The sequence below is a fragment of the Ptychodera flava genome, chromosome 18 (genome assembly GCF_041260155.1).
Source record: "Ptychodera flava strain L36383 chromosome 18, AS_Pfla_20210202, whole genome shotgun sequence".
In the NCBI taxonomy this organism is placed as follows: domain Eukaryota; kingdom Metazoa; phylum Hemichordata; class Enteropneusta; family Ptychoderidae; genus Ptychodera; species Ptychodera flava.
This window is the reverse complement of record NC_091945.1, coordinates 4,239,415-4,262,407: the sequence shown is the minus strand read 5'-3', so window position 1 is coordinate 4,262,407 and position 22,993 is coordinate 4,239,415. Positions and strand designations below refer to the sequence as shown.

General features: G+C 38.8%; 1 protein-coding gene across 2 annotated transcripts; it reads right to left on the bottom strand.

Moving 5' to 3' along the window:
* Positions 1–414: 414 nt before the first annotated feature.
* LOC139116699 (uncharacterized) lies at positions 415–22,013 on the bottom strand. 2 transcript variants are annotated; one of them, XM_070679292.1, is made up of 9 exons: positions 21,773–22,013; positions 7,990–8,078; positions 7,485–7,551; positions 5,509–5,649; positions 4,455–4,589; positions 3,639–3,794; positions 3,334–3,460; positions 2,430–2,491; positions 415–2,121 (listed from the first exon to the last, which is right to left on the bottom strand). In XM_070679292.1, exons 5-9 carry the CDS (start codon positions 4,534–4,536, stop codon positions 1,475–1,477), a joined length of 1,074 nt encoding a protein of 357 aa, XP_070535393.1. In that variant the 5' UTR covers positions 4,537–4,589; positions 5,509–5,649; positions 7,485–7,551; positions 7,990–8,078; positions 21,773–22,013; the 3' UTR covers positions 415–1,474. The 2 variants fall into 2 exon arrangements, with proteins under 2 accessions (XP_070535393.1, XP_070535394.1); XM_070679293.1 differs by having other exon boundaries at positions 7,990–8,496; positions 21,385–22,003.
* Positions 22,014–22,993: the final 980 nt, after the last annotated feature.

The following is a 22,993-nucleotide window of genomic DNA, read 5'->3' as shown; positions in this document are numbered from 1 at the left end:
CAGTGTGATGGCGAAGCCGCGAGATGCTTCGCTTGCAACCGTGGCAGTTACAACATAGCATACAACCTGTATCCTAGATGGCGCTGTTGGCGCGGTTGAAAACGTTAAACGTTTCTTCGTCAATTTTGGTTATAATTTTCCAAGCCTAATTAAATAAATCGTTCCTCTAAACATCTTACTTGTTACTATAGTAACAAGCGGAGACTCTGTCTGCCCAGCTAGCCTGTCTGTCTGTCGCTTTGTTTGTTTGTTTACTATCATGAATTTTCCTTCAGTGTTTACCTGCAAGTCTGAGTATCTCTCCTGTACCAGGCAATCAATTTGTCAACGACGCATAGTTTTATCTCTAAGTACCACTGAGACTCGTAAATTCTAACAATAATAAAGTGACATGTCCTCCATAGAGACTTGAAGTTATGTACGTAGGTTTTATTCAAGTGATGTTCGTCTACATTATTGTATGTAAATCTAATCATTGTAATGAGAAATGCTGAAAAAATATTATCGTTATGTTCTTCCTATTGATTCCGTTTTGAATATCCTGAGTATCTTAATACTAATGCCTGACATTTATTTATATGTTATGGTTACATACTTTCATGTTTCTCACAAAATGGTTCAAATTGGTGAAGTTATTTTTTCTTCGACAACTGCTACCATCTATCACAGACATCGTTCTAACTAAAACATTTTATCCGTGTGATCTTTGTACAGTTCTATGTGTAACTCGATACGCGTGATTCCCACAAAGTGCTACTTATGTGTGAAACAGCAATTTCACTGCATTCTTGGCTCAAAACAACCATCCTACTACATAGAGCTATATTTTCCTTCGTAGTTATTCTGTTTATATTTTGTTGGCGTTCACTAAGCTACGTATTTATTCCATTTTTTGCAAGAATTTAAAAGTAGATGGGATCAGTCAAACAATTTAGAACACATTGCTTATCGCCTTGTAACAAGGTTAGAATAAGCGAAAAGAAATCTATGATGTTAATTCTTGGGTTTCATATTAGTTGTACGAAGATCATTGCATGCTTTGCGGTGGCTTTATCTATGGTCTTCTCTCATCATCTTTGTCATATGTGGGTTGCCAGTAAACAATTAAACCCTTTTCCGTACAAATTTTGTTTTCTTGAGGTCTGTCAACGCTTTGAGACGAGACCTATGTAGCAATATTGATTTGCCATTACTCTCTCACAGTGAGTACAGCAAATTCCAGTGTATGATCAATACGCGTGCGCAGTCACAATATTCGGTGTTGCAAATACCGTTTCACGTCTATCTTTTACAGTTGATGTCCTCAAGTTGTACAACTTGAAGTGTCACGAAATAAAACTAAATTACTGATTGAAACACTCATTGACAATTACGATATATCTACAGAAATTGATATCAACTGTGTTATACGAGCGTGGCGGGTATTAATTAAAGCTGAAGTAATTGATGACGTCTGAAACATTTCAACGAATTTCTAATTCATTCTAAGTTTGTCATAGTTGGTTTCTGTGTCTGATCTGTAATCTTTCCCAGTGCGATCAATGCTGCTGTACTCATCTACCATCCCAGGTTCTGCAGCGATGGAATACTCATCTGTAGTGCCGGGATTGACACTGTCCTCCGCCGTCAGTCTGTCATACTCCGAGTCCGTCGTCATCGTTACACGCTCTGGACGATAGGCTTTCCCAGTACGGTCGAGGCCATCGTATCTGTTATCATCGTCAAGCTGTTCACGAGGACATGAAGTGTAGTCTGCTATTCCTTCTGAGACATCGGGTTTTAGGCTGTCGTAGCCTACATCTGAGCCAGCAGTGTTTGGCCGATAAAGTTTGCCTGTACGATCTACTTCATTGTAGGTCAGATCCAGTGCCTGTGGAGAGTTAGAAACGTCGGCAGCGCCCTCTGTCTCACTCTTGTTGTCAAGTCTGCCCTTGCCACTTTCAGTAGCGGTGAGATCATCGTGCATTTCTTTGTCTAAGGCTTCAGTTTTCTTCCCGTGTTTCTTCTTATCTACGACTGCATAAACGGCAAGTTTAGAGCCAGTTTGATTCGATGTTTCTTCTTCAGACGTAGAACTAACGATGTTTGCGTACTGAATCGTGTCGTCTACATCTGCAGCTCCTGTTTTGAAATGGGGAAATACTGATTCATGTATTTACATTTGAAGGGAAAAGACAGAGCAATTCTATTTGCCAAAGTACACTTCGATGATCAAAATAATGCTGAGTCACTGCTGTTTAGTAAACCGTGTTAAGGATACATGTAAATAAGTAGAACATAACGATTATGCCTCTTTTATATCTATCCTGTGAAATATTAAGTGTTTTTATTTTACCATTAGAATGATATCATATTGAAACGAAGCTATCAACTATTGGCACAGAAAGTGAGCAACGTCATTGATAAAACGATGGATATGAACAGCTTACCTCCGTCAGAATTACTATGTCTTCTACCTCGGCAAAATCTCCAAAAAATTTGTTTTCCGTTCCTATAGAGAAAACCAAACGATCTACATATATAAATCAAAATTTGTCATTCCTGGTATTACGTACTTGTGTCTTATTCAGATGCAACTTCTCGTTTCTATTTATATTTTTTCAAGTCATGTTTGCCGTCAACAGATCTACCCACATCGGGATTAATAACTTAATATTTAACCAATAAAATGACGTCGCAAGGGCAGTTTCTACACCCGTCGAAAGAAAAGCCGTTCTTTACTTTAGATTTCATCCTCGAGCCCTGCCAGTCATTGTAATTTTAGCAAGTGTTTGTTTCCTGAAACAAGTTTGATGAAGATCATTCACCACACTTCATGTCCGTCAGACCAGAAATATTTTAAATCTACTAATTATCCTGGCAAGGTACATGGAAGAGGCGGGCAAAAATTTTATAGTCAGTGAATTTCAACAATGATTTTTTGACACAGGATGCTAAATCTGTTCAAATATGTATCACATTGGTCCAGAATGTTCATCTTATGGACTGCAAGTTAAGAACAACACTTCAGCCAAACAAACAATCCTATGCTGAGAACCATTACATTGCGGAAGTATTTTTTGCTGAATTTACGCAATTTGCTGTCACAAGCGAACTCACACAATTGTAAACGGTGATTCCAAACAATTCTTCAACTTCACTTTGCTCGCCTCAGAGCCTTGCGATCGAAACTCAGTGAAACATGATTTCACCAAAGCTTTGTCAAAAATATTCCCAAATCGCGTTGTCAACAACATGCGGGTTGTATGCACGGTGACTCACCAGTGACTAAACTAAAGATGGTTGAATTTAATCGAGTTTCAATACAAGAAGTACAGTGTTTGAAAAACTTACGCCTTTCTTCTCCTGAGAATGATGAACAGCACAACGAATACTATCACAGCTATAACGCCCACTAGGACGATAACGACAACAGCAATAGCAACGGAATTGGTAGAGTCGCCAGTTTGTTCGAAACCATCTGTGAAGAAATGCATACAGTTGAAATGTCAGGAGGAACATAATGATGTATCACGTTTCGAAACTTACATTGAACCATTATTCTGTTACAATTGTTTGGTTCCTCCATGGACAAGTCACAGTAGAATATGCTTTCCGTCTGATATTTGCGATAAGAACATTCCCAGACGTGTACTTACCAACTATTGGTTCACTGCAGTCTGTTCCAGTCCATCCAATGTCACAGTAACAAGTACCATTGAATTGATCACAACGCCTTGTTGTGTTTGTCATACACTCGCACATTTCTTCACAATTTTCACCGTATCGTCCAGGAAGGCAGGGTTCTTTGACCTCTAAAGCGAAAAAAGGTGCAATATTACCAGTTTTGTGATACTTGTCTTATTTTTCGTTCCATATCATGACTGTTTGGATTAGATAGCAAAATACTGTGAAGAGTATTTCTGAAAAGCCTGGAACTCATGACGATGGAGTGCGTATGTTTGTAGATATTTTTCTGATTGTTGTTCTGAGTTTGTCTGGAAAGGTATGTTTCAGGTGTTAAAAAATTACTCAGAGGCTTTGCTAGTTTTTACTTTGCTGAAATATAGCACACGGTAGCAAAACTAAGCTTTTGGACACATGCTTTGCATATTTAAGCAATAAAGCACACCCAGCGACGGTATTCCACGAGATTTTGACCAGTTCACGACATATATGCACGAGCGATAGCGAGTGCATATATGAAGTGAACTGGTCAAAATCGAGTGGTATACCGTCGCTGGGTGTGATTTATTGCTATTATATCATAACAGTATATTGAAATTCTGGCTTGGAACGTCAAAAAATGGATTTTTGCTCAAGCTGAGAGCTCGCGCGTGTGCCAGCCGTGGTATATCGCCAATATACCACGGTTCTTTTCGCCTCTCGACCAATCAGATCGCTGCATTTGCGCCATCAATATACTGGTATGATATATTTCATTATATTCTTATTCTCTTATATGCGATTCTTACTTTCATTGCACGTTTTTCCAGTCCATCCAGATTTACACAGACAGTTTCCGTCAAGATGGTCACATGACACTGTATTGTTCATTTGGCAAGCGCATTCAAACTGGCATTGGTCCCCGTACTTTCCGCGTTCGCACCCTGAAATCGATAGTAATGAAACTTTCAAGTGCACAGAATATTGCGATGCAGTGTAAAATATGAGGACCAGGTCAACACTCATTGAAAAGACGGACTATCAGACATAAGTACAATATTTGACATTCTAACAACGGTACTTTCAAACAGCATTCCGCTTGAAAATATTCCAATCGAAGTCCGAATCATATGTACCTCGAGTAAACTGTCTTCGATCTATTTTCACTGCCAAGAGTTTATAGATACTGCTGGCAATACAGAATACTGACTTTTTCTCTATTTTCTTTGACCCGTTTACAGCATTACGTTCCTTGTAACCTTTACTCACTTTAATTTGACATGAATGTGAAACATAATATTTTCTTCCTTAAAATCTAATAAAATTACTGACAAATATCAGAAGAAAGTGTCAAAATTGTGTATAAATGGCTATAAAGATCTCGCTAATGTAGGCCTAATTGTTCTCCTAAACTCTTCCCTTGCTGACAGATCTTGACCGAGAGAGTAATAAGTATTTAAAATGTAAATTGGGCAACATTATAATCAGAAGATTCTAGTTTTTCCCAAATATTTTCCTATTTCCTTTAAACTGTTCTGTATGAAAGTTATACAAATAATGTTTGGAGGTGTGTAAATTTACTACAGTCTCCGTAATCAAGCATGATTTCTTTAATGATTTCCTCATTCAAATTGAGAAATTAAGAAAGCACATATTTTGAAGCAAAATTTTGAAAGATTTATCTGAAATTCTGGGAGCCTCTCTCTTCAACTGGAATACATGCATGACTGGGGTTGGGCTCATATTACATCTCATAGTACAAATCATAGCGATTCATGAAAGATTTTCATATTGTCAACGTTAAAAATTTCCATATTCCCATGACTCAAGTTGTGTTGATTTTCTTAGCACTGTAGAACTTACTGTCTTCACATTGATCACCATGCCAACCATCTTTGCACGTACAGCTTCCGTCTGTACTGTTACAGGATATCGAGTTTGTATTGTTGCATTGACACTTTCGACAGCCGACGCATCGCTGACAGAAGTACCATTCTTGACATCCTGGCAAGGACAAAAAAATGACCTCTTGAATAAACTACATTTTCGTATCATTTATTGTAATTGCTGCTTACTTGCCATCCTAATAGGGATACCCAAATCTCGTGTTTGTTCGTTTTTTGGTCGGGTTTAGTACCTGTTCATTTTTTTTTCTTTGTTTACAATTTCTGTCATATCTTATCATGGATACACATGGCGAAACATGTTTAAAAATTGACCCAGGACAAATACCAACAAACAGATGTTAAATGAAAAGGAATCTGGGCATATAATCTAACAGTATTTTCAAGGTCAATGTCGACAAGAATGAACCAAAGATCCATTGAAATGGAGCAGTCGTTCTCATTTTAGAGTTTAAATCCGTGTACAAGCACGTATACCTTACCTGGTACCTATATTGTAACTTTCACAGGGGTCATTCACTTTTACGTCAATTTCACTGTAAATGCGTAATAGTTACACTTATTACATTTCGCCTAGCGACCAATAAGTCAAGAAATCATAAAAACAAAACAATAAATTGATAATGATATTGGCGTAGCAATGTGAGAGGGTTTGATCATGTATCCTCATGTACAGATGATGATATGACGAGTTTACAGTTTAATTGTATGTAAATGTCACCTGTTTATGGTACGAGTTATGTTTACACATACCGAAGTAAGAGGACAACCCCTGACAGTATGTAATATCCTTGTGTAAGAAATATACGGTGTCATCTTTGAAGAGTTTGCGCCGCTACTCTGTTTTCTGTATCCCAACTCATCTCGCTATCTATTCCCGAAGAACTAGTATCATTATCCTCCATGTTTCATTTGGTTTTACGCTCTCTCTTTAACAACATGTGCAATGACAACAACCTGAATACTAAATATCTTACACTCGATCTGGTAAACAACAGAAAGAAGTAGAATGCTATCGTTGATACACCGATACATACACCATAGCAGTGGAAATATGATGTGACGTCACATCGATGGTCCAGTGTAAGAGGGACGTAACTCACTTTTTCAACAGAGAGGAGAAAAACGATTTTAAAAGCCTCTAACTCTAAAATTCAATTTGTTTGTAGTTAATGGTTTTATTGGTAAAAGGGCAATGTCATAGATATATAAAATGTCATAGATGAATGTTATAATTATGAAATCTTTTTAATGTAAATTGAAAAAAATGTGGAGTAACGCCTGTCTTGCACTAGCATTTTGAGCAAAAAAGGAAGTACCTCATCATGAGTTACGCCCTTTATAGGGAGTAACTCATCATATGTTACTTCCTTTATGCACAGGTCGATTTTCTGTTTTTGATGAAATATTTATGAATAGCATCCTCATTACAAGATTTGTTTACATTTTGATGTTTTTACATTTTTTCCGTGCAAAAAAAACAGGAATTAGTACGGAGTTACGCCCTCCCTTGCAAAGGGCCGTAATCGAAGTTACGTCCCTATGGCAACATGGGTTATATTGACTATTTTACTCTACATTTTCATAAAAGATACATTTCGCATTTCTGAACAAAAGTATATCAAAAACTCAATTTGGACCAAACGCCTCTCTTGCACTTGACCGTCGACATCATGCTTTTCCTCAAGTGTCGTAAACGGTAACGTAGAGATGCAAAGCAAGTACAAGATGTCTTTTTGGAGGCTTAAAATTTAAAAGCTCCGATCTGCACAGAGTAGAATGATCTGCGTAGACAGGTCTAACGTAATCATAAACAAACCCAGATGGCTGATGATACATGTAGTAGAACAATAATGAATTGCATGATATTCAAAATACTCATGAGGCTTAGTACATAGAACATGGCAAGAATAACAAAATATTTTCATAACTCACCATCACAATCGTGAAATTCTCTGTACGCAAGACTATATTTTTTTATATATCATAATATTGAACTTTCCTGGAAGAAAAATTATATATTCATAATATTGAACTTTCCTGGAAGAAAAACATAGTTTTGAGAATGTATTTGCGTTTAGGAAAACACGAAAATGACTTTAGTTGAATCTTACAATTTCAGTTCACGATATCATTTTAGGAGTGTATTTTAAAAACTGGCCGCAACCATAATCCTATAAGACGAATTTCCATCGTTGCATGGGTACCTACTACGACTAGCGGTTACCTCAAAACATTTGGTCGAGCACCGTACCTGTATGTTCAGTGTACGGATATACACAAAAAAAATCGCGGTTGGAGTTATAATAATACAATCGCAATCACCCGGTTCGCCAAAATTAAGAAATTCATGTCAGTACGCCCAGTAAGATTGTTAGAAATGACATTAACAGGACAGCATGACAAAGTGACGAAATCTAAAACGTTTACCATCTCTTACCTGGTTTTATAGCATGAATGGCCTCCCAAAACCATCCACATGTGGTTCTGTATACTTCTGATCTAGTTCTCTCAATCTTTTCAACGAAGCTTTATGAATGGAATAGAACATTCTGAACATAACTGCAGACATCGTATTAAACTGAAAATTGCTTTTTAAGGACATTAAAATCATTATTGCAATTTAACATTTTTGGTAATGACTAAAAGGGAAATAATTCGTAAAACGCATTTGAATATGACTTTGAATATGAGTTGGCGCTGGACAAAGATTGATTTTTTATGTAGGGCATAGTGGTGGGTGTAGTGGTGGGAGCGTAGGCGTGATTTCATAGCGTCGTAATCACGAATGTAGGTAAGCTAATGCAGAATGAGGCTGGGTTGAGTTTGATTTTCGCACTTCCAAACTTTCGTTTAGGAAGGGGGGGGGGGGTTGAAGCAAAACGCATTTAGTTGCGTTTACCGTGTGCATGCTTTAATTATCCATGGTACGGTGGCCCAAAACTACCTGTTCTCCGCATTCAAGTCTGCGTCGCATTCAATTGTTTTTCTCTCACATATGTCTCCGCATTCAAAGTCTGCGTCGCATTCAATTGTTTTTCTCTCACATATGTCTCCGCATTCAAAGTCTGCGTCGCAATCAAATGTTTTTCTCTCACATAAGCTTATGTCTCCGCATTCAAAGTCTGCGTCGCAATCAAATGTTTTCTCTCACGTATGTCTCCGCATTCAAAGTCTGCGTCGCATTCAATTGTTTTTCTCTCACATATGTCTCCGCATTCAAAGTCTGCGTCGCAATCAAATGTTTTTCTCTCACATAAGCTTATGTCTCCGCATTCAAAGTCTGCGTCGCAATCAAATGTTTTTCTCTCACATATGTCTCCGCATTCAAAGTCTGCGTCGCATTCAATTGTTTTTTCTCTCACATATGTCTCCGCATTCAAAGTCTGCGTCGCAATCAAATGTTTTTCTCTCACATAAGCTTATGTCTCCGCATTCAAATTGATATCTGAACCGATTTCTGAACCCACTCACTGAATCCTTCAACTAGTCAGCGATTTCTTAACCCACTCACTGAATCCTCCAAGTGGTTAGCGATTTCTGAACCCACTCGCTGAATTCTTCATGTGGTCAGCGATTTCTGAACCAACTCACTGAATCCTTCAAGGTGGTCAGCGATTTCTGAACCAAGTCACTGAATTCTTCAAGTACTGAACTCCCTAAGCTCAACTTCATTAGTTTCGACTTATGACACGAAACAAGACCCCTACGTCACACAGCGTCATGCCTACGTCAAATGTCGTCACAAAAATTGTGGTGTCAATTTTACTAGAATGCTAAGGGGTCCTGAGTTTTACGTCGACAACAAGTGCGTTTACATCAACTAACACACTCCGTCAGTGGATTATTTTTATTTTATTTTTTCTTCCTGGCCTTTTAAAGCCCCATTATTTTTTAACTTTTATCTTTTTTTGTTCGAAATTACATGTTATTCCCTTTCATCCATCTTGAAATGTTGTTCAGTGAAGAAATAAGCCAAATTTGTGCTTCTGTACTGACATACAAACGCTAAATACTGCCCGATCGAGTTGGATTGCCGCGCGGGTTTGTTGACAACGCACATGTATACGTCTTGCAGCATGCCTGGCACGAGTGATCGCTCGCATGGAAGTACAGCTCTCGTCATCGTACGGTTTCAGAAAAACGACAATATGGTAATTGAATATCGTAGACAAGGAACGTTCCTAGGAAACGATAAAAGAAAAATGTTCTTAACGTATTTTAAGACCTTAGAATAGTTCAATGTCGTATAATAAGAGGCTCTCATCAGCCAACAGTCCCAAAAAATTCCTGGGGCCATGCCGCGCCCTGCCCGGGCAAACGTCCACGGTCGCTGGCTGAATTACCTGCGAATGATTTTATTTTGTTCTCCTCTGTTCAAAAACGTACTGTTACTGTGTTTCAGAGGATACAGAACTTTGGGAGAGGAGGCTGACATTCTATTCTGGTACAATGTGTGCGTTATATACGGATTATTCAAACTGAAGTTGGCAGAGCCGGATGCGCACCCTGCACAAGGTCACACAGGAACTCCCGGCTACCGATGAAAATCAAGACGACACTATATGCACTTGGCTCACTTCTGTAGGCAAATAACTATCAAAATTAAGTAACTTAAAGTAATAAAATTCAGCTGATTGCCGCATTAGCGGCAAGGTGATTGCGAAATTGAAGCAACATATTTTGGCAATGCATGACAGCCTATCGAATGCAAGTGAACGCGATGGCCTTTGGCAGAAAGTAGGGAAACCGTCATTATTTACGACCCGATCTTACAATCGATAACGTAGTAACTAACCGATAACGTATCAAACCCGAAAACGTAGTAAAGAATTACCGATAACTTAGTAACCGATAACCTACCGATTACCGATAACGTAGTAACAAACCGATAACGTAGTAAATTTTTCTAACCGATAACGTAGTAAAAATTTACCGATAACGTAGTAATTTTCCTAACCGATAACGTATCAATGAACCAAGAACGGATTAAATCAATTGATAACGTAGAAAAGTCAACCAATACCGCATCAAAACAAGCAATAACGTATCAATTAATTGATATTATCTGATTAAGCGATTCATGGGGAAAGATATATATATATATATATATATATATATATATATATATATATATATATATATATATATATATATATATATATATATATATATTACTCTGATATATGTTAAATAAAAAGCAAATAAATATTTTACAGAAGAATAAATATGAACTACATGAAACCGGGCAAAAACTGCAAGTAGCTGCCACTACCAGCAACACTTATTATGAAACAGAAGATAGTGATGATGAGAATGATATCGTTGTTCATGTACTCAATGACAACGATATGAAGTGATCGACAGTGGTGATGATGAAGTCACACAGTAGTTTTCAGTTGTGACCAGAGGTGGAAGGAGAGGCTGGGTCATGGAGAGATGTTCTCAACAGATATCATTATTAGTGCACAGGATTATTGAAATGTTGTAAATTCATCCTTTGTATTATCACAGAAATGTATATTTAATTGACTTCAGTTCAACAACCATTTTGACATCTAACCATACCATAATGACATGCTACCCATCCAAATTAAACAATACTATATTGTCAGAGACTGGTTATTAGGTGAGCTTTTATATCTACATTGTGTTACACGGGCTCAGGTTAGCCTAAATTTCTGTGTTAAATTTCTTCATCATGGTTGGCCGGGTATGACTCAAAATTTAGGAGTCTCTAATGTAATTCCTCCGACCCCCATGCCGTAAATAATGACGGCTCCCTAAACAGATGTGTACACTTGAGTCAAAACGACCAGGACTAATATATGCACGGCTAATTTCTCTGCGAAATTTAAAAGCAACAATGAAGCTACAGACTCTTGCGCGCGATGGCTTTTGATGCATCATTTTTTTAGCTTTTATACCTGTAAAAAGACATTCTGAATACAGCGGTAAATTTCCTCCCAACATGAAAGGCGAACAGGCGGGCACACTGCAATGGACGCTATCAACTTTACCTTGCTGCAGGCCCCACGCCAATCTCGGCCCGGCCCCGCTGCTCTTGTACAGACTGACAGGACTAGTAGCCGGTCAAAGGGCCAAACGCATAAAACAACGCCGAAGTGTAAAATCCGTAGGTCAGAACCATTGATAATAAATTTCCAGAACAAGAGATGTTTACAAGTTTTGTTTTGATCACTTCATCTAGGTTTATGTGAACGACTTTCTCATAGAGCTGTGTGTATGATTGTCCCGGGCATTGTTTGGGGGTAGCACCTATCGACACGATCATCGTGTCTATAAGCAAAAAATGTGTTACAGACTAAAATTTTCTCTGGCTTTTGATATTGTTTTTGTAATTTCGGAATCTGTACAAGGGTCAATGAACGAGACGGCTGAACTTTCCAAGTCTGTTGTAAGGGTTAATGATCATTACGAATTTTCCTTCATCTTGGTTAAAACTCCGTTGTCAGGGACATTCAATGTATTCGCGTCATTGATACCTAAGTGTCAAGGATACAGGTAGAAACTTGTACTAGTGACATCTATTGTCAAGGCAGTAAAGTGAATTCGTATCATCAATACCAGACAGGACCCTGGGACGATTACATAAGGGAAATGTTGTATAACGATGATGTCACTTATGCAGATTATGTAAAATTTATATGATCAATGTCCTATCAGAGAAAGTTTAGTAATGTATTTCTTTAATTGAAACAATCAAGAAATACTAGTCGATTAGCGATTGGAGGCTTAACTAATTTAATCCAATTAGGATACTACAATTTCTTTTTAAAAAAGGGATAATCACCCACTATCGTCAGTCGGAGATAGCTGGGCATCTGATGTGTAAACTTTACACTTCAGTAATAAACCACCATCATTGATATCCAACAACTCTGTGAGTCGTCTCTACTCTGTCAAAGATCTCGAAGTACCTCTCAGCAGTGAGTACGCTCCCCAGACCGACGAATACGACTATAACAAATGCTTACCGACGCGATGATCGTGTCAATTACTTGGTTTTTCTTACCTATCAACACGATCATCGTGTCAATAAGTGTGTCCTTTTTTACTTATTGACACGATGATCGTGTGTAAAAGAAGCATTTTCCGCCTATTTGCACGATGATCGTGAAATAAGCGGGAAAATCTTATAACACGATCTTATGACACGATCATGAACCTTTTTTACGATCATCAAACACAGCAAAAAACAGTAATGTTAATGCCTCGTCGGGCAAGCAAATTTACTTTAATGTGTATCCGCGCACTTGTCTTCCTTATAGCTAAAGGCATGATACTTTGTAAATTTAAAGTTCTGAATCTTCATCAAAGATCAGCGGACATTGTCAAAATGCAATGACAGTAACGAGAAAAGAGAAAAAATCGGAAAAAAGAGGGTGAGAGAAGAGAAAAATTACAAAATAACGGAAAGAATGAAAGAGAAAAAGAAAAAAAATGTTCATCCGGAGTGGGATTCGAACACACTTGCTGGGGGGGGGGGGAGCATCATCCGCACACCTCGTGTTGTTGTATGTTGAAGCTGCAATTTTGTTTGTATATTGTTACGTGCAGAGAAAACGAACAAAAGGGTGAACTCAGCAGTTTCCGTTTAAACAAAATTTATTACGAAAACAAAACTAATTGCTAAGTTAGGGACAGAGTACAAGCTTTAAAAGTGTACAGACTACTTATCTCAGCTGGGACGGCAAAGCTCCAGTCTCAGAGTTGTAACAGTCAGTCGGATGAATGAACAGTCCTTTGGCTTGCAGGCTTGAAGCTGCACAAAGACCACAGTATAAATCCAGCGTTGACAGTGAAGGTCTTGAAAAGTCTGAGAATGACTACTGCTGGAGTTTAGTAACACACAAGAGACACGATCCCAAAAGTCTGACTGGAAGCTGTGCACGTCCCTTTTATAAAGGCATGTAAGAACAATCTAGAACTTTTATTGACATGCTAATTACTGTTCTAAAATTATCTCCCTTACACAACTAATCAACTTTCCAGAACATTCCAAACATGACTAATTGAATTCAAGGTTGTGAGGTCATTAAGGGCAGTGACCTTGGGAATGTTCTAGACTAATTGAACTCAGGTCATGATGAGTGTGGGGGAAATGACCTACATAACACACCCCTCTTCAAAAAAAGAAAATTTTTCAAAGAAAAATCTTTCTTTTACAAATGTAATCTTGAAAAGGATTTAAGTACTCAAATTTGTTTTACTCTAAAGTAAAATTTCTTGAAAGTGAACAACAATAAACTCTAAATACGAGAGAGACAGTCTGCAATTAAATTGTCTCTGCCTTTGATATGTCTAATGTCAAGATTAAACTCCTGTAACATTAAACTCCATCTTAGCAATCTCTGATTTTTGCCTTTAAATTTCTGTAGAAATACAAGAGGGTTGTGATCAATATAAACCACTATTGGCTGATTGAAGAAGTAACATAAACTTCAAAATGCTGTAAAGCTAATATCAAAGATAAACACTCTTTTTCAATTGTAGAGTAGTTTCTCTGGGATTTGTTAAATTTGCGTGAAAATAGCAAACAGGATGATCTACACCATGACTATCCTCTTGCAATAAAACAGCACCAGCAGCCGTATCACTAGCATCTACAGCTAATTTGAATGGCAAAGTGAAATCTGGTGCAGACAACACTGGGGCACCTTGCAGTATGGCTTTAAGTGTATCAAATGCCTGTTGGCATTGCTCTGACCAAACAAACTTTACTTTCTTTTTAAGTAAGTTAGTCAAAGGCTCAGTAATTGTGGAGAAATTTGGACAGAATTTTCTGTAGTAACCAGCCATACCGAGAAAGCGCATCAGTTGTCGTTTGCAGTTTGGTATGGGAAAACTTGAAATGGCACTGATTTTGGCATCAACAGGTTTTACCTCACCCTGTCCTACAGTATGTCCGAGGTAAGTCACCCTCGCCCAACCAAACTCAGATTTTGCAAGGTTGACAGTCAACATTGCTTTACTCAGTCTCTCAAAGAACTTCCGCATGAGCTTGATGTGTTCCTCCCAGGTGTCACTATACAGGACGACGTCGTCAACGTAGGCTGCACACCCATCTAGCCCGGATATGACGTCGTTGATCATCCGTTGGAACGTTGCCGGAGAGTTCTTCATTCCGAATGGCATCACCTTGTACTGGAACAATCCGTCTGGTGTAACAAAGGCGGATATTTCACGAGCACGATCCGTCAGAGGGACTTGCCAAAATCCCTTCAGTAGGTCAAATTTGTCACATACTTGGCTTTTCCCACTCGGTCGATGCAGTCATCAATCCTCGGGATTGGGAAAGTGTCTGTCTTTGTTAAAGTGTTGACCTTCCTAAAGTCCGTGCACATACGATAACTGTGGTCTGATTTGGGAACAAGTATGCACGGCGAACTCCAGTTACTTTTACTGGGTTCAATAAAGTCATTGTCCAGCAGGTATTTGACTTCTTCCTGGAGATATTTTGCTTTGTTGGATTCAGTCTGTATGGATGTTGTTTTACAGGCTTACTGTCCCCAACATCAACGTCGTGATAGATGACGTTTGTCCTCGTTGGAACATCTTGAAATAGGTGTTTATATTCGTGGAGCAGTTCTTTCACCTGTTGTTGTTGTTCTGGCTGGAGGTGTGCCAACTTTGTAGACTCCAGCTTCTCCAGGATTTCTGAGTTTTGAAGCTTGACCGAGCCCAGCTTTGAGTTTAGAGTATTTTCACTCAAGTCAGTTTCAGTACACTATCTCATAATGGTTTGAACTGACTGCACTGACAGGCTGAGTTATAGTAGGATTATCCCTATCCAAATATGGCTTAAGCATATTTATGTGACATAGCTGTTTTTGTTTTCGCCTGTCAGGTGTTATTATGATGTAATTTAAATCACTCAATTTCTTATCAATTAGGTATGGCCCAAAGTAACGAGCATGGAGTGGTTTGCCAGGAATTGGAAGTAGAACAAGAACTTTTTGACCTGGTTCAAACTTCCGTTTTGAGGTGTTTTTATCATATTTGGTTTTCATTGACTGCTGAGATGACTCAAGATTTTCTCTGGCTAATTCACATGCTTTAGAGAGCTTTGTACGAAAATCTGAGACATATTGCAAAATATTCAGACAATCATCATCGTCTGATAGGAATTTCTCTTTAACGAGCTTAAGTGGGCCACGGACTGTGTGTCCAAATACAAGCTCAAATGGGCTAAAACCAAGAGACTCTTGAATTGACTCTCTAACAGCAAAGAGCAGAAAATGAATTCCTTCATCCCACTGCTTCTCTGTGTCAAAACAGTAGGTCCTAATCATGTTTTTCAAAGTTTGATGAAATCGCTCAAGAGCACCCTGACTTTCTGGATGATAGGCGGATGACCTATACTGTTTAATGCCTAGCTGATCCATTACTTGTTGAAAAATACCAGACATAAAGTTGGAGCCTTGATCGGACTGGACACATTTAGGGAGGCCAAATAAAGTGAAAATTTGACTAAAGCTCTCACTATAGTCTTTGTCTTTATATTTCTCAGTGGTATGGCTTCTGGGAACCGGGTTGATGTACACATAATTGTCAACATGTACTCATTTCCTGATCTTGTTTTTGGTAGGGGCCCAACACAGTCTATTAGTATCCTACTAAATGGTTCTTGAAATGCAGGAATTGGCTGTAAAGGGGCCTTTGGAATAGTCTGATTTGGCTTTCCTACCATTTGACATGTGTGACAAGTTTTACAGAAATGTGCTACATCCTGCCTGAGATTAAGCCAATAAAAGTGACTGAGAATTTTATGATAAGTTTTCCTGACTCCTAAGTGACCAGCCCAGGGCGGTTTCATGGGCCAGGCGCAATATTTCAGCACGGTAGGGCTTTGGAACCACAATTTGATGTTTTATAGCCCAATCGTCATCAACCAAAACATCTGGAGGTCTCCATTTACGCATTAGAATACCAGACTTTGTATAATAGGAAACAGAGCTATCTGAAGTTTTACCTTCATCATCTACCCTGTCAAACAAAGACAAAATATCTGGGTCTTTGTGTTGTTCTGCAATGAGATTTGATCTAGAAAATGTCTGACTTTGGTCAGCAGAAGTTTTACTGGAAGTTTCAAATCCACGAGGGATAACGGAATGATCCGTGTCAAACACCTGACTGAGAAAGGTGTCATTTAAGTCAACATCTGTGACATTATTTTTGAGAGTATTTTGATTCTCGGAAGTTTTCTTTGACATGGCTCGAGTAATGGCACATGAAGGAAATAAATCGGGTATCTCTTGTTCAATTGGCTCTGGATCTTGATCTAAACTAGGATTATCAGTCACAAGTGGATTAGTAATGACCTTGTCCCCAGCAAGGTCGTTTCCAGAAGAAGGTGAATCCCTTCAAAAGGCAAAAAAGGCCTAATACCTAAAGTCACAGGTCCAGAAACAAAGTCCGAAGACAAATAGACATTATGGAGAGGAACAGGAATGTAGTCATTACAATCTACCCCCTTAATAAGAACTTTAGAACCTGAAAATGACTTTTCAGAAAACGGCAGGGTATCTGCCAACAAAAGAGACTGGGAAGCCCCGGTATCTCTTAAATTTTGACAGGGGTAGCGGAAGAAAAATCACTAGAAAGTGATATAAAACCATCATGAATAAATGGTTCGAAAATACCCATAATGCTATCTTGAGAAGAATTGACCTTGACCTCATTAATTGGGGATAAGAGGGATTTAACCTCAGAAAATGTGTTGCACACATTATTAGACTCTAATTGAGTTGATGAAGAAATAAAGCCGGTTGGCTTAGATCCACTTTGACCACTTTGACCTTCACGTTTCTTTTCAATTTGAAACACTCTGACATTAAATGGCCGTCTTTCTTACAATAATTACAAGAAAGTGTACCAAACTGTTTGTCAGAAGGAGATTGAGACTTGGGATCTGATGATGTGGGAGTGTTACTTGAACTCTGTGAACTGTTGTCATTTGATTTCTACTGTCCTTTGAAAAATTCTTGGATGAAAAGGAGGAGTTAAATTTACCTGCATTGTTTCTGTATGAAAAGGACTGGGATGGTTTGCTGAGAAAGGAAGATTTGTGGGTCAATGAATAATCATCGGCCAAACGTGCAGCAACCTCCAATGTATCAGCCTTTTGTTCATTGATAAATGTTTTGATGTCACTCCGGATGCACCTTTTAAATTCCTCAATCAAAACAAGCTGTCGTAATTTGTCATAATTCTGACTGACCTTTTCAGAAGAGCACCAACGATCAAACAGTTGTTCTTTTGTTCGAGCAAATTAACATAAGTTTGATCCTTCACCTTCTCACAATCCCTAAATTTCTGACGGTAAGCTTCAGGCACCAACTCATAGCCCTGAGAATTAATTCCTTCACAGAATCATAATTTGAAGCCTGCTCTACTGACAACTGAATGTAAATTTCTCTGGCTTTACCCACCAAAGCACTCTGCAAAAGCATAGACCAGGACTCCTTAGGCCAGTTCAGACTCTGAGCAATTTTCTCAAAATGAAGGAAATATTTATCAACATCCTTTTCTTGGAAAGGGGGAACTAACCTGAAATGCTTAGTGATGTCAAACTTGTCTGAAGGGAAGAATTTTCCTGACTGTCCAAGCTCCAAACGTTTCATTTCTAATCTTTCCTGCCTATCTTTCTCTCTCTGTCTTTCTTCCATTTCTAATTGCATTTGTATTTTTTCTTTTTCTAATGCCTGTCTCTCTTTTTCCATTTGTAATTCTAGTTTCTTGATCTCCAAATTTGTCTGCAATTCTAATTCTAATTTTCTGAGTTCAGAGGTAGACTCGGGCTCATAATCTTTCAGGGTGGATTCCTCAAATTGGCCTAAATCAACTAGATGTTTGGCAATACGGTACTGTATTTCCCTCTTGCGCATAGATCTTTTGACTTCTACTTTAAGGAAATTGGCCAGTGCAATGAGGTCGTCTTTTCTGAGGGAATCAAATGTGTCCTGATCAAGGTCATCCATTTCCTCTGGTTTAAATTCCGCCATGATTAAATTTCGCTGAGTTCACAGAATACTGTAGTTTTTAAAAAAAGGCAGGCAAAATGTTGTCAAACGGCTCAAAATATTCGTATCCCGGACGAGCCCCCAATTTGTTACGTGCAGAGAAAACGAACAAAAGGGTGAACTCAGCAGTTTCCGTTTAAACAAAATTTATTACGAAAACAAAACTAATTGCTAAGTTAGGGACAGAGTACAAGCTTTAAAAGTGTACAGACTACTTATCTCAGCTGGGACGGCAAAGCTCCAGTCTCAGAGTTGTAACAGTCAGTTGGAATGAATGAACAGTCCTTTGGCTTGCAGGCTTGAAGCTGCACAAAGACCACAGTATAAATCCAGCGTTGACAGTGAAGGTCTTGAAAAGTCTTGAGAATGACTACTGCTGGAGTTTAGTAACACACAAGAGACACGATCCAAAAGTCTGACTGGAAGCTGTGCACGTCCCTTTTATAAAGGCATGTAAGAACAATCTAGAACTTTTATTGACATGCTAATTACTGTTCTAAAATTATCTCCCTTACACAACTAATCAACTTTCCAGAACATTCCAAACATGACTAATTGAATTCAAGGTTGTGAGGTCATTAAGGGCAGTGACCTTGGGAATGTTCTAGACTAATTGAACTCAGGTCATGATGAGTGTGGGGGAAATGACCTACATAACAATATGTTCTCGAATTCATTTTAGGGGGGCAGTTTGAGTCTCGAAAACGTGCAAAATTGAGATCGCGAACACGATTTCATTGGTTGTTTATTATGAAACAGCGATAGGATTTTAGCAAGGGATGTCAGCAATTCAATTGTCAATTGAACAGGTGGGTCTAAGGCTAATTATGGAGAACACACTTTTAGTCACACGAGGAAACTCTTTCAACACGAAAGCCATATATTTGAGACCACTTGATACAGCAAAATGGTGACATAAGTGTACAATTTGCATTTAATCGCAAGTTATCATGATTGTGTCGATAAGGTGCTTTTTCTTGCTTACCAACACGATCATCGTGTCGATAGCCAGAACGTTATTTGGGGCCTGGCTTACGCATGGACCGAATACTAGGCTACGTCCATGCTTAGCGGTACGCCATAGCTCACTCCGAACGTCTCTAGACTACAGCCTAAGCAAATTGTGCAGATATATGTGTCATGAATTCTTTAAAAAATAAGTAAACAACAGAATCACACCAAGAGGTTAGTTTGCTGTTGGGCCGGGCTTGCACGGGGTCGACTTTGCAGTGAGGCCGGCCGGGTGTTCGAACTTCTACCATGCCTGGAGCGCCATTAATGTTGTGCTTGCATCTAGCCCGTAATTGTACTACGGTAGTCCTTATGAGGATTAGATGCCCGTTACGTACTTTTAAATTACTTAGTAAGACTTTTATACTGTATTCAAGATATAATTTGTTCCTTTCTGAGCATTTTCAATTACGGCAACGATATGCGAAGTTGATGGGCTGTACATGTATTGCCTATCCTGTACATACAGCGTAGCCCGGCCGTACACCAAACTTCGTTTGAGTAGACGGAGCAGAAGCAGTCCCGTCATTTATTTTCAACGAAATTTTCATAATAGGCCTACTCCATAATGGAAGAAACGACTAATTCAATGATTACGATGGTGAAATATTGAATTTTTATTTATATATCTTTTTCTCTCTCAATTCATTCAGCAAACTTGATCTCCGTACCGTCGGTCACGTGCAATGCCTTGCATGAAGCCAGGCATGAAGCTTACAATCGACTGCCTCCATCGTTAGTTTAGCTGTTCAAGACGTTTGTTTGCACGGCTCATTATAGTCGGAACAATCTGTAAACACTTACATATTTATATCTTTCCAGTATTTCGCCGAACTTTTGCGCGTCTTTGGCTGAGTCTCCAGTTTCGATTGACCAGACCTTTTCGAAGAGCATAGGTTTCTATGGACGCCACAGTAAAACAAAACTTGCGTCACAGTCCCTCTATCCATAGAGGGACTGTGCTTGCGTAGATTGACGGTGGTGTCATTACGTTTCGTCTTGTGTGTCAAGAAAGCCTGACTTCTGGTCCGGACAATAAGTCATTTTTCACCCCTTTTACTGTTAATTGTACACGTTTTGTGAGGCGGGCTGGGCATGCGAACCATGCGATTCAGTATCTATTAGGCTACTTACTCAGTAAAGATTCATTTCCGGGTCACATCTTACAAGCTTTGATAAAGACCCCCTAGCGTAATGGTCAGCCACCTTCAGAATCCGTGAGTGAATTTGACGGGTCTCTTTTTGAGTGACCGGATTATGGTAGAAAAATATCAAGTCTGCTGGGGTGCCTAGCGGAATGTAGGCAAGTAGTTAAAGGATTCGGTGAGTTGGTTCAGCAATCGCTGACCACTTGAAGGATTCGGTCAGTGGGTTCAGAAATCGCTAACTAGTTAAAGGATTCAGCGAGTGGGTTCAGAAATCGCTAACCACTTGAATGTAAGTGAGTTGGTTCAGAAATCGCTAACCAGTTGAAGGATTCAGTGAGTGGGTTCAGAAAACGCTGACCACATGAAGAATTCAGTGAGTGGGTTCAGAAATCGCTGACCACATGAAGAATTCAGCGAGTGGGTTCAGAAATCGCTAACCACTTGAATGTAAGTGAGTGGGTTCAGAAATCGCTGACCACGTGAAGGATGCAGTAAGTGGGTTCAGAAATCGCTAACCACTTGAATAATTCAGTGAGTGGGTTCAGAAATCGGCAAGCCGAATGTGGATGACTAGTGGAAAAATTCGGTCAGTGGTGTAAGAAAACGGATGTTAATTTTGGCATGCATTACGCGCCATACCCTACATGTATGTCAAAAGAATGCCCGTACAGGGCCGGTTCCCATGTTCACGCCCAACAGTATACCGCGATACATAAAAACGTGTAGCAAGATGTTGAGATATAAAAACATGTGGTGCAATTTTTGAGCACAGTAATCAAAATACAGCCAAACCTCCTTCCCCTGAACACAGAGATTGTGTTCACCGTGCGCGTGTTTTAATTATCCATGGCCCCGAAATAAGTAAATTTTTAATTTCTTAAGCTAGTGCCTGAGGGCTTGGATCTAAGTTCAATTGATATTAACGTATCCCCTTTCAACAGAAGACTAGACTGTCAACTCCAAAGATGAGCCGTGTTACATATCATGGCCCTTGGCTGAATAAGACAGAAGTGCCTACCTTTCTGAACGGCTGCACTGATCAGAAATCACACACGGTCCAAAACTCAGGAAGAAAGCGAAAACAATGTGAGGTACAATGAAGCGAGCAAAGACCATCTTTGAATTCTTCGTCACGAAGCTGAGTTTATTTAATGAAAGGTGTTTCTATTCAGCGATTTTCGCCAGCACAACGAATGGTTACCACTTTGCGCACCGTCTCGCCTTATAGTTAACAAAGCTGAACTAGTATGACCTCAACGAATAGTGACCTCTTTGCGCACCGTTTTGCCTTATAGTTAACAAAGCTGACCTAGTATGACCCATGTAAAGGTTTCACTTCCTGGCAATACGACAGCGCTTCGAGAAAGAAAGACAACATTTCTGAGAATTCGTGCTATTCACGTTGAGCGTATTCGAAAATATAAAAATAGGATCATTGCACGATTTTTTAGTATGATTCTATTTGTTCCGGTGGGTGAACGCATAAATGAAATGCGATATCACAGTCATTTATCAAAATCTTTAATATGCAATAGAAGTGTAAATAACCATAATTTGAAGCCAGTAACAGCTTGTCTGTCGCTCTACATCTTTTGATTCCTAGCAGTTCTACAGCGTACAAAGTTGCAGAGAATTTTTATTTTTGTCTTTGTGCAAAAATATTTTATCTTTATAGAGTTGACACTGTGAACTTTGATTTGAAGATCCCGTTAATTTGAAGTCACCTGCCTCTCTAGTATAAAACCTTCGGTGCTAGGCTTGTTCCACTGAAAATACAAACAAGCAAAACAAACAGAAATGGGCCCACCAAACAAAATAAACACGATTGGAACTAATTTGGGATAATTGGATAGTGAAGTAATGCCGATATAATCTACAAATGTAATGCTTTTCTTCATACATTACGCACTTGTTTTTATGAGTAATTTGTATAATTGCAACATTCAACTATATTGCACCTAAAACTTTTGAGAAATTAAAATAATATGAAAATCCAATTATCCCAAATTAGTTTCAATCGTGTTAATAACAACGTAAAATCAATAAAACCTTACTTAAATATTGTGATTCTTTTTTTCACAGTACATATACATGTACAGTTAAAATGGTGTCATGCAGAGTGCAGGACAGCGAAGTATTATCAAATATTTCTATGTGTAGGCGTTTCGGTACGGAAGTTCATATCCTCTTTACAGTCACAAAGAAACCACAGAGAAGACTAGGCTGTTGAATGCTGCTA